A 17,961-nucleotide genomic window follows, 5' to 3' on the forward strand; every position below is an offset into this window, starting at 1 on the left:
GGCGTTGTTCGCGGGGCCAGTAATTAACGCGAACGAAATTTATGAAAGTCACGTTGGGACGTAGATCAGGAACGTAAATATAAGTTTCTTTGCCAGATTGCATCGCCCTCTTAACGTTCGCCTGAACGAATTAAGAATTAAACGCGACTTTTTGCAAACAGCCAATTTCCCTCGCTAGATTCGAAGTCAAGTTCGGTTAAAAAATTATTAAGAAATAGACTCCATTTTACAGCTTCTGCTGATCCATTATACAAAGGCTGTTGCCACTTGCTTAAGCGATTCCCATGAAATTGCTGTATGTACTACAATGTGTAAACGCATAACTGGAATATGGTTTCCAATGATTATACCAGGGCACTAATCGGTATCCACATAGCCAATTACAGTAGTGCTCGACTATATGCAAACAATCGGGTCCGGGGACTCGCATATATTCGGGATTGGACACTAATTCATTCCATGAATTGACCTTTCTTATCTCGCGCTGAGACCCAGGTACGCGTAAACCGTCTGACGAGGAAAGTCAACTATATCGTTCGCATAACCTTCTGGATCGAAGATTAATTTTTTAAAATTTATACTCGAACGATATCAAAACGTTTTCGAAGACCATATATTTCGTAACGTTTCGTTTAGGCAGTAAATACGTATTAGCTTTCATAAATAATATATCGAACAGATTGGCGGTAGATATTTATCGATCGAAGTTATCAGCGTAGCAGATCCTGAGACCGAAAACGGCTGACATACATATGTCTCCACGTGTGGCACGTACGGTTGGGTCTATGCGTACTAACCATCAAACAGAACGAAAATACGATCGAAATTTGATCACGTTGCGCCATCCGTACGGCGACAATTTTATTTCCGTGTTATTTATAAATTGGCCACGGTTAGATGAAATTTCTGATTCGAGAAATAGAATTGGAGAGCGCGGCAAGCCCGCGCGAATTAAACTGCTATTTTTGTTAACTCGAAATTGTTTTCATATACTGAGGATATGAGCGGTATATTCCACCGGAATCTTTATAAAATTTTCGCGACGTTATTCGGTAATTGATCTGTCCATTTCCATTAGAGGGGCACGTAAATCGTCGTGGATTTTCTTTCTGGCGCGATACTCGGAGCGAAAATCCGCTGCTCCGCGAACGCCACGGCTATAAAATTATTGAAATGCTATATTTATAAAACTGCAAACGGTAAGGTAACATTTGCGCGTGTACCGTGAATGTAGATGCATCAAAAGTTTATGAGCCAGATGTTCAACGGAACGAGGATCCACTGCAAATCGCGACACATTTTCGAGAAAAATAACGTTTATATCTCGTTGACGTTCTAACACATTCTGTATGCAGGGAAATAACGTTATGCCATGCGGCGAACGGTAAGAGGAGCTTCGCCCACGCGATCCTAATGACATATTGCCGTAATTGACGGACCATGCGTGTTCAGCATTAGTTTAATTAATTTCAGAGTTTAAAAACTGCTCTAGAATCGCGACGGATAACGATCAAATTTGTAATAAATATTTTCTGAACACTTTATTTAATTATTCGCTCGCTGGACATAGTTTACAATGTGTATTAAAAAATGTCCAACGACACCGAGGAATTGTTGCGTATTCCATAACGACATTTTTCGAATTAACTACGCGTGAGACGAATATGCGAGTGTAAAATTTTGTTTTTAAAAAGAAACATACCCGAGTTTCAGTTTGCATGTTAATTCGCGCGTTTATGCATTTTTAAATGTTAATTAAATACAAAAACATATGTTTCGTAAGTCACCTTTTAGCACGCTCGCGTTAATATCTTTTTCGGAGCGAATTATGCCATTTTTCGAATCACCCGTGCACGAGAAACATCGTTGCTTGCAATTTTCATAAAAAGTATCGATCCCCGCAGTTTGGGGCAACATAAATCGTGGTTTGCTCAGTTTCGCAGAAAAATTGTCGACTAAGATGGTAATACTGGACGAGATTTATTGGACGTTGCTAATATAGCAATATTAAAGAAAAACCAAAAAGTAAAATCGATTTTTAACGTTTCTTGCGAGCAAAGGCAGTTTCCTTCAGACTTATCGTAGTAAGATTTCCTCAATGTTGATATTAAAACTTGTACCTTCGGGGTCCTTTCTTGTATCGAATATCAGACTCGAATTTGTTGAGTTTACGAAGATTTCGAGGGAATTGAATCGTATACAAATTCATTTTTTAATGTAAATACAACTTTCAATCACTTCTGTTTCGTAACGTTGGCTTCTTAGTCGAACAACATATACTTCTAGATAAATGTATCTATCTTCGAATAACTCGATTATAATCATACCGTCGAGTTTTGTAATTTTAACCAAGAGGTTTGTCATCGACTTAAGTTGTAAAGCGACTTTATTCGCTGAATTTCGTTCCTTCACTCCAACTCGGTGTACTTCCTCCATCCAAATTACTTCGTTTTATTTGGCCAGTAAAGTCGTTAAATCGATAAAACAAAAAGATGTCGACCCGAGTAAACTATAGCAGGATTAATTAAAAGTTCCGATACTTTCTACTTGATCCTGAGCTGTGCTTCCGAAAAACAATAGCGCGAACAGTCTTTATTGCGCGAATTACACGCGTATAGGGAAGCCAAAAACATGAAAGGGGAAACAAACTAAATACATAGTACGCAAGAAACGAAAAAAAAAAACGAAATAGGAAAAGTGCAAAAAGACGCGATGCGGTTGAAACGCTTTTATAAAACCCAACCTGAAATGTCTACCAACGACGTGCAAAAATTGCTCGAATGCTCGTCGCAATTCCCCGGAAGCTTGCCCGTTCTTTCCGCTCCGTTTAATGCGTCTTAAACTAAACTTTTAATTCGACAAATACGACGTCGGCCTGGAACCGATACATTACCTACTTAAAAACAATAGGGGCCGCAAGCGTTTTCCGACAATATATTTCCGCGTGGGGGAGATACTTTCCCTGATTCTCTTCAAATGGTGGCGGTGGCTTTGTTTTTAATGCGACTGACCCACTTGGCCTAGCGTCCCACTTTTCCACCACATACCAGTCACCAAGAATTTCTGATAGTTTAGAATCTAGATCGCTCTTAACGTATTGACTGTCTCGATAAACTTTTCTTTTTCAACGTGATTGCGCGTTTTCACAAACTGAGGCGAGAAGAACCGCGCGGAAACGGAGTACGTCCAATATTTTTTCTTTTAACACCCTATATAGAGGAAGTAGAAATATGGTCAATTTTTCGTGGCAATTTTACTTAATTAATGAACACTCGAGTCATTGCCTATTATCGATTATAGGAATACCAGGTCGTTGAACCGAATGTTGGTTGTTGCACCAACCTACTAATAATTCTGTGGTTTGTTGATTCTGCATCAAATTTATTTTTATGTAAAATAACGAAAGAATTAATATAAATACAACTTGGTTCGAATAAAACGAAGCTAAAATAGAAAATTCATAATGAATTTATTATCATTTTTATTTCGAGAATCAGTCTGAATGCAGATAACTAAATCCTTTCCCCTGGCATATGCACATTAAAACCGTGACATTTTAAACGTCTAACTCATCCTCTTTCGGATTCAGAAAACAAACGGTCACGGGAAACACATTCAGCATCACCACTGTCTTTCTTTGAGAAATCTTTGTTCCTTTTCTGATGATAGATAGGTTTCTTTTGTTTCTTCTTTCTATGTTCAATGGCCAGTCTTCTGTTCCAAGAAGCGGTGCGTGTCTTTTCGTTTGATCCATCAAAATCGTTTCTATACAGCGATTCTGTTAGAATTGAATTTTCGCCACAGAAACCATTACTTGGGTTTTGTTTAGCTCTAGCTACGCGGGGAATTGCCAAAGTGTCTGTAGGAGATACGATTTTATTTATTTTGCTTAAAATATATGCCACGAACTGATTGAAATCGCGATCTATTAAGATGCAAATTTTCTCTATACGGTTCGAAAGCGGTTATTTGTTTTTTTTTATCATCGTTCGTTTAGTTTCGACTTTAATTTTAAGCGTGCTTCGTCGACGTAAAGTCCGAAAAATATTTCGGTCGTTTCCTGCCGCTACCGTCCACCCTCTAATATATTTTATCGCTGGCTTCGTCGCTGCCTGGGAAATACAATATAATAAACGAGAACGTCTACTTCCTCGTTTGACAGAACTGGTGAAAAGTGGAACACGCGAGAAACACGCCGTGACGAAGCGACAAAGCGGTTAATTGATCGATTCCCGATGCGATTCAGGCATGCACCATCTTTGCGAGTGACCTCACGACGACCTACGTGCACACAGAGATTAATACTGATGCCTGCGTTTGAGGCCAATTGTACAACGGAAGTTGGTCACCGTTCATTCACTTTGAACGTTCGAAAATGAACGACGCTCGGACGTGTAAATAATAAACACGTCAACGTCTGTTTCGAGTCAAACGGGTTAGGTTCGATTTCATGGGAATTTATTCTGCACTTTTAAACCTTCGTGCTCAGGTTTATCACGATTTTGTTATTTTATATTGTTTGCTAGTATACGAGTTGTGTAATAAAAATTTACACGACACCATAATAAACTGTCAACTGATTTTTTATTGTCCAAAAAAAAAAAAATATTTTCTATTGTCAGTAATCAATTGGGCATATACGTGGTACGTATAATAATTGAATGTGTTGTTAAGATTATAGTTTCGGTCGAAAATTTAATTCGTTAGCATCATGAACAATTTGTAAAAGCGAATAAATAACTTGACTCGGTATGTGACCCTTCGTAAATATTGGTTTTGGCGCGTAAAAGATATTAAAGCGATATAAACTCCGAACTTGTGGTTGCGTGTAAATACTGCACAGAACCGAACCGAACATTGAATATTCATGCTAATAAAGACGATCAACGATCATAGACAACTAATAACTAGGTAATCAGGGTATAATTGTAACCATATACAGGAAATTATTTCTCTTGTTTCCATTTTCATATTAAGTAAATATATATACGAAAGATTATAATATTTTGAGCAGATTGGGACGTTCCTAGATTTATTCGTGCCACGTAGACTGTTTTTTTATCGAGGCTAAGAGGTGACATGTGGGAACCACTGGGTCCTTCTTATCGGATTCCCTTAAATTTGCATCCTGGAGAAAGAGTATAAAGAGTAAGAAAGTCGGGACGGCACTACGTATATTTTGAGAAAAGGACATCTTTCTGCTGACTAAATTTTAAAGTTGGAGAACAAAGATTCAGTGCCCTGAAGTGGCACTCTTGATTTATGGTCAGATATCAGTATTCCACATAATTTTTCATGTCAACTTCCTTCCAGATCCCGCTGTTTCCAAATCTGGATCAGCGCTTCTCAATTTTGTGTCTTTTGTGATTTTAATTTTACAGTTTTTTATATGCTTCGTTCGTACTCTCCAAGAAATATAACGTATTTTAATTAGTAAAATCATGATATTGTATAACGTTATACGGTGGAACATTTCATAATGTTTGAACCATCATTGTGATTTGCTTCTATAGTTTGGTAAATTAATAGCAAATGGTGTACATTTTAGGCGAACAAGTAAATAGAAACGTAATTAACTGTTAATATTTTATTTTTATTTAAGCGATAACGGTAATAATTATTGTTTTATCTCAATATTGTTTTATCTAAAATAGTATTCAACATAAAATTAACATACTCGTTTTAAAATATGAGAACAAGCAGTGCGGATATTTAAATATTCACACGAAAGTATCGAGAATCTTTTCAACTTTTCGTATTCAAATTAAAACCATTGATTTCGTTTTTAAATTAAATTTCCACGATTCTTATAAATATTAATTTCTTTGCTTGGGGAATCTGACTAACGAAGAATCTGGATTCAACTGTATTGTCCATTGTTTGAAATTCACAGAATGCCCTTGGTGTCAGATTCAGATGCGATGCAGCCTCGCTTAAATCAGACATTGTTCGAAAAGTACTTTGCTTGGTGAAGCTTAACCGGTCAAAAGCAAAACTTGCTTCGTAATCGCGGCATCCGAGCGAAAGATTAGAACCATGGAATAATAATGCATTCCAGAAGTAAAACATTACATTTTACAACCATTACCTCATTCGAAACTCAAACAAAAACGCTGTTACGAACGTAAAGCTTTTGCTTCGACCAATGTAGGGACAGAAAATCCATGAATTATGAGTCGCGATTTATTGATCCTTTGATCTTTAAAATCGGTTATTTTGTCTGCAAAATGCTTAATATGCATGTAAGTTTCGTCAGAGGGATTTTAATATCTTTTTTGCTAGTCGCAAACGTAGTAAAAATTAAACAGAAATTAAACAGACAATATTCGTTCTATGAATATTGAACAGATGAAGGCGGCGTTAAATTACCTGTTATACATGAGAACGTCGGGCTTCCAAAGCCTGTGTGGTGGGATCCTGAGGTCTCTTACACCCCCGTACTCCGACGTGTTCCATCTCATGTTCACATCATTCCACTCCTGCAATTAAACAAGAATTTCTTAAAAATATTCTCCAAAATAAATATATCATATATCTATTTTCAAACTAATCAGTTACAAAAACTGTAACGCTGCAACTACCACTTAATAAAATAATTTCTCTTAAAATATAGATTTCTCAAAATATTCACTGCGAATATTGCATTACTCCATCAATTACATATCGAAATTCAATCTTTTCGAAATTTCGAAATAATCGATGTTAACATTTACCATTAGTTACCAAATGGGGCAAATAACTATTTTAAACGGCAATGGTCGAGTCGAGTTTGCCGGATTCGCGCAGTAAAACGAGTCTTTTCGAGAACTTTTAGTCCCTTCCGGTTATTATGAAATTATTTTTATGCCCGAAAGGAATTAACCGCTTCAGTTTTACGGTCGTTTCGACGTCAGAAACGGGAACCCTGAGAATGGAATGCCGAAAGAGGAGCGACGTAAATGTAGTCAGATTTCATTGTAGCCAATTTCGTGTCGCTGCTAGTACATTAAATAGCCAATTACCTGTTCCCATCGCGCGGACGATGTGCCCCGTCGGTTCCAGGGTGCTAATACCCACCGCAGAAAGTTCCCAAAGAAATTTTCCAGACTTTCGCCCGCAGTTTTCACGACTTTGCAGGAAATACGAGGCGATTTGGAAAGTTTTGGGCTTTGCCGGAACTCTTCGCTTCGGTATTTCGATCGTTGGTTGGCAAAGACAAGGAACGATACGAACAGAACGCTGATAAGGTAGCAGCACCCTTTCACGTATTCTGTGGCATCGATCCGTCGACTAAGCGTTTGTGCAAGCAAAAAGCCCAATATTTCGATGAAACCACTCCGCGATCGATAAACTGCGTACACAGTGATTCATGGGTTTGTACGTGTTGATTTTAGAATCATGCTCGCCGCTTTCATCGTAAATCTTCAGATTTCAGAAACAAAGATTTATCTTACTACGTTCGTTCGTTTCATATATGTATATATATGAACGAAACGAATCGAGAACATTTGATCTGAAATTTGATTGAATCCTACATTAATTGTGTAAATATCGAAAGAAATTTAGAATTATCTTGATTAATAATACATAAACATTCTGAAGATCAAATTTTGCTTCAAAATGAGTTATTGTTTGTCATGTAATTTTGCCAAATTTAATAATCAGTTTATATATATCATATTTTAGAATAGATATAATATAGCTTAAGTTGTGAATATTTTACTCTTTGTCATAGAAAATGTATCCTCTTACGTATATGACGAAAAATTTTCCAAGGGAAGAATCGATAGATTTCCATGGGGAACAACAACTAGCGATATTTGTCCGCAGGAATAGTCTATACATTTCGTGTTGCCCATTAGATTCACACCCATTAGTCACTGACTCCCAATTGATTAGCCACTGATGGAGTACACCAGCGGATAATTAATAATAGCTACTGTGCTTGATGGTTTACGTTGCACGCATAGACTGTTTATTATATATCCATTTGAACGCAGGCGTGTGGAAAGCCGACATACAGGATCGTCGTTCTCCCCGTTATGAGATTAGTTCATGGCTAATGAACGCGGTTCGGGAGTCAACGGCATATTCGAGCGATTTCGTCTTTGCCGTTGGATTTAGGTTTCATGCAGGATACGGCGAGAAACGCGTCATTCGAGCATCTCAACGACAAACTGTAAAAATTAAAATACAGAACGCGATCTTGAAACAACCGATTAAAAATAATGTCCGCGGATTATTAGTTTCTCGTGGCTCAGAAATCCCCTAATTCATTCCTTTTGCTGAAATCTTGGAATTTTCAGAATAAAATCATCTTTTCGTGGCTCTATTTCCATCGTGTTATCAGCCACGAATAAATTAACGATCAAATATTAAACCACTATTAGTGAAATTGTTTCATCGTGACATATTATATGTACCTTCGATTATTAAAATCAAATATTGTTCGAACATGATAGGGATAGAAATGTTGTACTCTGTAATCGCACTAACGAAACGTAAATTCAAAATTAAATGACTCTGATTTCGGTAATCTAGCATTTTTGTGCATTTTGGAATCCTTTGAAACATGTTGTTCGGTGTGATTTTACAACAGAAAACCCGTAGTTTTGCGAACTTTCATTCTGTGGGTTTCTGCTACGTATTCGGGCTTCTGCTTCGCCGTACGATACGTGTATTTTCTGAAAAAAGTAATTCACGCCCGTTTCCGGGAATTTCGATCGCTATTCACGATTCCGAACATGTAAAGCAATACATTTTGCAATCTGGTATCCGAAGAATCCAATTAAATATCAATTTGAAACGGAATGCTTTACAAACTGTATTCATTCTTTTACATACAGTAGTTATATGCCATAATAATTTAGCAAACATTTTGTATTTCTTTTCATCAAATACAATTTTACGTACGATATAGAATATTTTGTTTGCTTTTTATTAATTTTATTAAAGTCTACGAAGTAAAGCCATTGTCAACATTTCAATATAATAAAGAATTTTTCGGTGAAATTAAAAAATTTCAAATCGTTCTACAAAAATTATTTTTGGTTGCAGGGGTCAATTACAATCATTTTTGGTGAATAGACATATCCCCGAAATCCTACGTATTTTCGAGAAAAAAATTCTTTACCGAAAATATCATATCTGACCATACATTGACATGTTTCCCTGAAATTTTTCGGCGAAAAAAATTTTTTCCATATCGACATAAAAAAATTATTTCCGGTTGCAGGGGTCGATTACAATCATTTTTGGTCAATAGACATACCACCGAAATCGTACGCACTTTCGAGAAAAAAATTCATCACTGAAAATATCATGTCTGGCCATACATTGATATGTTTCCCTGAAATTTTTCGGCGAAAAAAAATTTGTTCAAATCGGCCTAAAAAAATTATTTTCGGTTGCAGGGGTCGATTACAATTGTTTTTGGTGAATAGACATACCCCCGAAATCCTACGTACTTTCGAGAAAAAAATTCTTTAACGAAAATATATTATTTTTTTCTATAACTTTGTAACGAAGCCTCAATCAACAAATTAGTATCCTTGATTTTCGTCTTATTGTGGCCTCCAGAATCTCATGTTAAAATTTTTCTTATGGGTGGTCGAACATCCTGTATAGAAAAAAAAATGGTTATTTTGCTAAAAATTGAGAATATTTATATAAGACCAAAGGACATAATTTAATAAGATAGTTGAATGGAACGTCTTACGGAATATAAGTTTTACAGCATCAACGTTATCGATAATGTTGTGTTTTAAAAAGAATCCATTACGGTATACGTTACAGGGGATGGATTTCCTTATCCACGAGAAAACTGAGAAGGTTCCGTTCCGTTGGAAAGGAGACAAATGTTCGCAATCTCACCGTACGCTTTACGTACAACGAAAACGAATTTTCTAGGAGCAGCGGGATGCAAGGTCGTTGAGTAAAACGCAGAAGTCATGAATCGAAAATTGAGAGGAGTTACGCTAAAATACTTCCTGATCCCCAGGCTCACTTAATAGTAACCGAGAAGTTTATATGTACATACGTATGTGAATATTGAGAGGCGTTACGTTTTTTGTTTAAAATAGCAAGAAGTTTGTTCGAAAAGCTTCTTTCCAAGTAAAATGAAACGCTGTTCCATCAGTGTACGTAAAGTGAACGAAACGTCTCACCAGCATTTTATAAATCGTCTCGATTTGTATTACTTTTCAAGTTTTAAACAAAGAATCGTTATTATCGTTATAGTCATCATTAATTTGTTTAATTTTGAACAACTCGTAGGGTCTCCTTTATAAAATCTCCCTTATGAAATATCTTTATTTTGATAACTTTTCTATTCAATTATACATATATTTATTATCATATAATAATAAGCGGAAAACTATTAATTGCATCCAAATAAGGAAAACAAACATTTCTAGATACTCCCTGTTTTTTTAACATTTCCAATTATTCTCAGATAAATATTTACTTGCACATCTCTTCGGATATACATATTTTATTTCAAATATTTATTTTTCATCCTAGCTTTTCAAAGCACACGACTGGTTTGCATATTGGGAAGCCAAAAATTCCTGAATATTTCGACGCTGCATTCTATGACACGACTCGTATAAAATTTTAGATAAAGTATCGCGTAACGACTAATTCGCCACAAAACGGTGGTATACGGTTCCCCACGTTCGACCGACGTTCGCTGATAATTTCAAACGTAAACTCGGACCGAGGCGATAAGAGAAGGGAGCGAGATTCAAACTGCACGTGCCACGAATTAGGCAATATAAATGCGTCGACGTACGTGAAAATCCTGAGTTTAACGATTTCCATGTCCAATCCCCGGAAGGATAGTTCTGAACTTTGCTCTAATTTTCTCCGGATGGTGGCGCGGTCCCTTGCAATATTCATAAACATAAAACCTTAGTCGCCTCGGCGACGCCCCGGGGCGTTTTGCGTTCGTCTCGCTGTCAATCCGCGACCCACCGAATTAATTGAAACGGTTAACCGATTTTCCCGCGAAGGGGATGATTGAAAGACGAGCAGGGCAGAAAGTTAATCGAACTAGGATTTGATTCGTTCGGTCTCCTAATGGAACCAGAAAACCACTGAAGGACTTCCGACGTCGCCTTGCACGGATCGTAAATTCCTCCTTCGGATTTTTGTCCCAACTTATTTCATGGGTTTCCGTCCCTCGAGCATTCCGCCGCCGCTGGCGTTACAGAAATCCCGCAGAACTTAATGGCGCGTCCAGGTTAAATTCGCCAATCGGGAATCTCGGTAATTTCGATTATCGTCGACTCCCGAACACGGCGAATCCCCAACGTTGATTTGCGGTACACGAATACGATCAACATCCTCTGATCCACGATGTTACGTTACCCGGTTCCTCTTTTGTTCTATCGAGTTTCCACTCTATCTACCGTGGATCACCTAAATCCTAAGTTATATCATTATTTCATTGAACATTCTCCTGGAGGATCTAAACCCAGAACGCGTTAAAGCGTTTCGAATGATATTCACCTTAGTTATTAAATAATTCGAAGCTGAGAACTGAGAGCTTACTACTTTTTATTCAGCAGTTTTAAAAAGAGTTAAAGGATAGTGTAATTTATTCCTGAAACATACAGGTTACGATACAATAACGCGACTAATCTCGCGAAAGTTCACGGGACATTGACTACGGCGTTTGCAATTTGTATAACGGTCGTTCTTCCTGTAATTTCACCAAATACGCTCAAAGACCACGCTCGTAACGCTAATAAAAGATGAGCGATTCAACGAACCGCGACTAACGAGCCACGCTAGATTTTCGCGTGATTTAACTTTTGGCTGATTAGTAGTTCGGGGGTTGGTCGGCTTCCAAACTTATCGATCGAAGACGTCGAAACTTGGTACGACTTTGGGCATTGTGCGCGGAATCGAGCCTGATATTGCTGTTTCGATCTCTGCCGGTGAAATGTTAAACGGCATTAACGAATACATTCAGTGAACCGCGGATTCGGAGAACCGAAAGCACTTAAAACGTCAGCGAGCTTTAAGATTCGAATGTTGGTAACGGTGTTTCGTGTATATACCGGCGCACTGATTAGTTGGATTCACCCTTGGAATTGGGGCAGCAGTTTCAAACTATTCGAGAAGTTCATTTAAAGAGCTGCAGGCAAAATTCTTTCACATCCGCTGTGGCGAACTTTTCGTATTAACCTTTTAGGAACACCGTTCGAGCCATTAGCTGCTTAATAATTTATTATCTGTTTCTTTCCATCGGGGACCGTTGATCGACGAATTTTGTGGATTCGTTGAAACTCGAACACCCGTGACGCAATTTACGACGTTCCATGGCGCGGAATAGGGGGAAAAATATCTGGAGAATTTTACTATAGAACCTTTCCAGAAGTAAACCGGATCGCTGGTTTCGTAACTAATTTTAAATCTCCATTCTCCTCGCTGGAGGATGTAATTAGAGCGTTTCCTAAAGTTCGTCCAAATGCAAAGAGCAGAGAGAAAGATGGAGCGGACGATAAGAAGATTATGTTGGAATGCAAAATCGTTAGGATAGGTTAACGTTCACCTCGTTCTAGATTGTATCTATTCTATGAAAATTAACGAATACACAGTTGATCACCCTTCGAACAATGATGTCGTTAGCAATCAATATTTCTCATTATGTTAACAGACCAGATGTGTCTGATTATCGTTTCCAACGAAACGTTATTCCCGTATGACTATCGATCTAAACTTTGGTCAATAATTGCAAATGATCGTTATACCAAACGTTTCTGTCGCTGATAAACATTTACAGTCATCGACTAAAAGATATTACAATCGATGTATATTGATCATATATTAAAAGTCTAGTGACATAAAAAAATACGATAAAATATATTTCCGAGGAACAAAATGAAATTGGAAACAAAAAGAAAAATTATAAATTTCTAATTTGAACATTACGTTTGTTGGAATCCTTAAGAATACACAAATTATCGAATTCTTTAAATTTACAAATTTCGGTTTGATAATCGATATTTAATGCAAAATCGTTAAACATCGTCCAGTATAAGTTTGCTATCAACGCGCAGTGTGGACAGTTAATTTTAAAACTGATTCGAATCTCTGCATGATTTTATTAAATTCTACATTACCAGAGCAAACGTTTCGAGTAAACCGATTATCTTCTTGAGCCGAGAGACCCCGCATTGCTCCCAAAATATTTGCCCCGGAAATATCTTCGGTTTCACAGCTATGCTTCTATTTCCTTAGACGAGTGACCTAATTAGACCACGTCACGAAGTTCGTCAGAAGGCACATGGGACTGGAATCGACGTAGCGACGAAAGTAGAGACAAAGATGAGGATATGACAATTTCACGTGAAAGCTCGTTAAACCTTGTAAATTAGGTTCTAGGAAAATGTGCTGAGATGTTAAATTAACTTACTAGAAATCATCCGCAATTTGGAGGTTCACGAAATTATCAAACCGTGGGAATACGTAGAATTATTATTTTTCGTTTCATTTCATTCGACCTAAATTCGCTATAAATTAGAAATTAATAAACGAGATAATCAGTAAAATAACGTAGATCGACTTTTCGAGCATACTTAATTCTGGAATTATCGATATGTGTAATCGTTTAGGAAAACAATCGTTTAAACATCGCTTCTTGATAAGCACAGCATACATATTCATTTTCTATGATTTTAATTGTGTTTTACGGGCTGACGGGCACATCAATTGATCGTTTTGCATTGAGATCGTCGTGTCTCCCCTTGATTTCGTTTTTCTCGTTTCGAGCGAAATCCATCGTGATTAAGGGGTACGAAATCTCCATTTTAATACGGAGGAGGTGACTGATAATCGGCTATTTTTGTCGAAAATTAATCGAACGAGTTCGAGTTGAACGATCCCTCCGTATTTATTGCGAGAACGAATTGATCAAAATAAACAACCAGTTCGATAAAATGAAAACCAGAAAAACAAAGCGAATAAAACTACATATAGATAGATAATAGGCAGTTCGATCACGTTTCAGTTATACGACCGATGAAAAATCAACACGATCGAGACTCTGTTGTATTCTCTGCGCGGAGGATCGCCAAATTCAATAGACGACGCCCAGCGCAGTTGTTACAATTTATTTATTTAATGGTAAACATTAGAATCATTCCTACGATAGATGTCTCTATTGAAATCAGTAGAAAAGTTCGATCAAATAGTTAAATTTCACTAAAAATGGTGTTTAAACTTATGTTTAGTATTTTCGTATCTTTAATACATTCTCGTTTATTTGGTATCTTATGTGTGTACAAAAACAGTAAAACGTAGTGGTTCTTAAAACAGGTGAGTAACTGGAAACCAATATAAAGCACGTCTAACAAGTGAAATAGAGCTTGGCACGTAGGGATAGGATGTTTCGTACTCTAAGTTTGCAACGTGATACTGTTACACCTTAACGACTAACAATAAGTGTTGGAGTTTCTTACATTGAATATGGTTCGTGGTACATCCTCTGCTTTTACTATCGAATGATTCTCTTTAGAAATAATCGTGAATCGTTAAGTTCGTTTCCAAAAAAATTTTCATAGCCTCGAAGCTTCCCAAAACACACTTTAGAAAACGACGATGTAGATAAATCGTTACAATTGATAAAAGTAATCAGTTCCGCAAGCTGATTATTGGGATTCCACGGAACCAGTATATCGGGGTTATGTTAAGAGGTTTCGTGTCGCGCGGTTGCAAAATACCGTGGTGCAATAGTAAGTGGTCGCTGTCGAAAAACACGTTAACGCGAATTTGCAAGCAAACGGAGTGAAATTTTGCACCTTCGGTTTACAATACATCACTGGCTTTTGATCAAACCACGAACTCGTGGCGTAACTCAATTCTCGTTGAGAGCTAGTTAATACACTCTCGATTGCTTGTGTGACCTGAATTTACCCCAAAGTGCCACCCTACATAAGGAATATTTGCTCGCTTCCATGCGGATGCCAAACTGTTTAAAGGAAACTCGGTTCTCTGAATAAATATCAATAATTTTGTGGCTCGCGGAACGTAGCGTAAAATTATGCAATACTTTATTATGTAAATTCCGTCCACCAAATAATTATGCACCGTTCGTTGGAATATTGTTTACAATTAAGCTGCTTAAACGAATACAACAGACAGCGTACGATCGTTGCACTTGTGGATGTTATTCGCTATAATGTTGGGGATAGGAGCTTTTACACGTTAGGCGTGTAACATGTTAGAACTCTCTTGAATGGAAACCACCAGGAACAGCACATCCAACTCGATTTTCTTAAAAGCTTCTTAACGTACTCTCCATAAGGGCTGACTGAGTCTTTTTATCCAACGCGACTCTCTGAGTAGTAGCAAAATACATCAATCAAATTACAAAAGAAACTTAGTTTGAAAGAGACGCGTTCCTAAATTCACGGTATTATTTAATAAGATACAATGTCACTAGCGAGGGATTTATATTGAAAGGAAAACTCTGAGATAAGTATTAGAAGTAAATAAAAAAAGTTTAGGCATTTCAACACCTCCAAACTATATTATTGAAAAATAAAAAACAGCGACCTCCTTGTGTAATTGTTTTTATTTCACGTGGTTGGTTATACGAAACAATAAAGCATAATAGCTAATTGACTATGAATACGATATCGAACGTTTTTGTATAATACATCCTTCGATTAAAAAGTTTGATTTCAATTGCATCTGCATCGTTTCATATAACAATTATAGAAGGAGGTTAAAAAAAGTTCTTTTTAGTTAGCGTTCCTATTATCCCAATGATTCTAAAGCAGTCAATTATAAGATTAATCTTATCAGAAAATGGCAGGTAAACGAATCGCCAATCTGGGATCTTGAAGAAACAGACAGGAATTGAAATTGAGATTTGAATGGATTAAATCTTTCATTTAAAGTGGAATCTAAGGATGAAACTTTTTACTGCTTATCTCTGACCTTCGTTCACTGATAATCCCTTTTATCATGGATTCTTTTAAATCAGAAAGATTACTCTTCTGGCTACAAAGTGAAGTAACGGTCTTGATTATCTGTACTTTGGATTTGCCAATTTCGCTTCTATTTTAACCCCTTGCCATATAATATCGAGCCAAACTTCTGATCCATATTTCAATTATTTAAAAAGAGAAATTATTTCCTGATTATTTATACGTCTCTATATTAATTAATAATCCATGCAACGAAAAGGGTGCTAAATCTGCTGAGCTATTAGATGTCTCCATAAGGATTCACGATACGGATATTCCATAAAATTGCCTCGGTAAACTGTACTGGGATTACCTTTATTAGATCCCCGGCAAGGCACATTATGCAGCAGAGGGTTAAATAAATATATTTTAATCGTCTCGTCCTCGCATCGCTCGAGTACATCTCAATGGAATCTGAAAATCTTTTTTCTTTTAAATTGATGTTTGTTTTATATAAGGTTTTTTTTTACAAAAGATACAAAATTGAGACGTTTAAAATATATTTACATTTAAACTGATGTTTACGTGGAACTAAATTTTTTCCTGGTATTGAATTGATACTTCACAAGCAAAACGATCCCCGAATAATGATTAACTGCAGTGGCACGTTTAATTAAAATTTTTGCTATACTGAATTTTATGAAATGGTATATTTCATAAAATTCCTTATCACGAATTCAGAGAATATAATTTTCTTGTGCCTGGACGATTAAAATGCGTAATATAAAAGTCGAAGAGCATTCGTGCACTCTTAGTATGCAAGACTACCATTCATTGATCTGGGCCAATAGCATGTCAAGATGTTAAAGTGCCCTTACTGGACTGTTATGGACTATCGGTCGATCCCAATTCAGACGGTGGCAGGAACATTAACGAACCTAATCAAACGAGGATTCTCGAAACTCTGGGTGCTCTTGACTTGATTTGTCCTGTCACTGATGGCTGCTAGTGGGTAGAGACAGTTATGCGTGCATTACAAATACGATATTTTAATGACAAGGCATCGATTTCAATCGGAACGCGATAAAAACAAGCTTAAAATATCACTGATTATATATTTTTAAACAATTGATATTTGATACAAAGCAAGTCCACTTTCTACGTTAATTTTAATTACAGAAAATTCTGCATAAAATTAATTTTGATCAAAAGTTTAACTTAATCTCGTTAAAGATCATTCTTGAATAGCATTTCAGATTTTTTATACGTTCGTATATCAGATTTTATAGTAACTCTTTCGAAAAGAAGTACGTTCTCTATTATTAACTTTCATCTCGAGAAACTCTGTCTCTCATTTTCGATAACCAAGAAAAACAATAAATCATATGAACTGAAAATGAAGGATAACCTAGTTGAGGCAAGATGGATGATCAATAACCACTTGGATCAGTACTGTGACACTGAAGAGTCTTTGTCCTGCTGTGAAACGAGAGTTTATTTATCTCGCGCGAAAGTTGGGCAACATAACCAAGCAAATTGTTTAAATTTGCGAAGCTATTAGGGGCACTGGGAGCAACAAAATTCATAATCGTATTAACTAATAAAGTTCACAACGAAAGACAATAGCGAGTGAATTTTTCGCGATTGCATCGACCCAAGAACATCGCTGTATATTTCATTTATGCAATTGTAGCTTTCTTCCAACGAGTACTCGCTCCTCGTAAACATTTCAAAAGATGTTTCAATAAATCTTAACGACAATTAAACGTCGCGTAAAAGAACAAAAGTGTCGCTACGTATTCGTGTTCGTGAGTTTTTATAGAAATAGAGTGCATTATTGTCCTGCGAAGCCTTTGCTCGAGCAGCGGTCAAGTTTCTCTCGACCGAGTGTACGAGCAAGTACCATTGACTGTAATAAATGATGTTCGCCATTTGAGCAGGGAAGATAAAAGGTAGGAATATATTTATTTCAATGAAGAGTACTTTTGTCATTACAGGAGACACTTGATAGGATACTTGGAGCGGCTGAGCTTCCTTTTCCTCTCTTTCTCCTCTTTCTGCT

The 17,961-nt window shown here is 36.8% G+C and overlaps 1 protein-coding gene across 2 annotated transcripts in view; it reads right to left on the reverse strand.

Annotated features, from left to right (window-relative positions):
• Window positions 1-17,961, reverse strand: part of LOC122396938 (neuronal acetylcholine receptor subunit alpha-7-like) — a 180,732-nt gene that overhangs the window by 23,239 nt on the left and 139,532 nt on the right. For both annotated transcript variants that reach the window (XM_043395733.1, XM_043395732.1), the window contains exon 4: window positions 6,370-6,479. In XM_043395733.1, the coding sequence (XP_043251668.1) occupies window positions 6,370-6,479 (110 nt within the window). The remainder of the gene's footprint in view (window positions 1-6,369; window positions 6,480-17,961) is intronic.

Source organism: Colletes gigas, unplaced genomic scaffold (assembly GCF_013123115.1).
Source record: "Colletes gigas isolate AHSC1104 unplaced genomic scaffold, ASM1312311v1 Colletes_gigas_Sc00008, whole genome shotgun sequence".
NCBI lineage: Eukaryota > Metazoa > Arthropoda > Insecta > Hymenoptera > Colletidae > Colletes > Colletes gigas.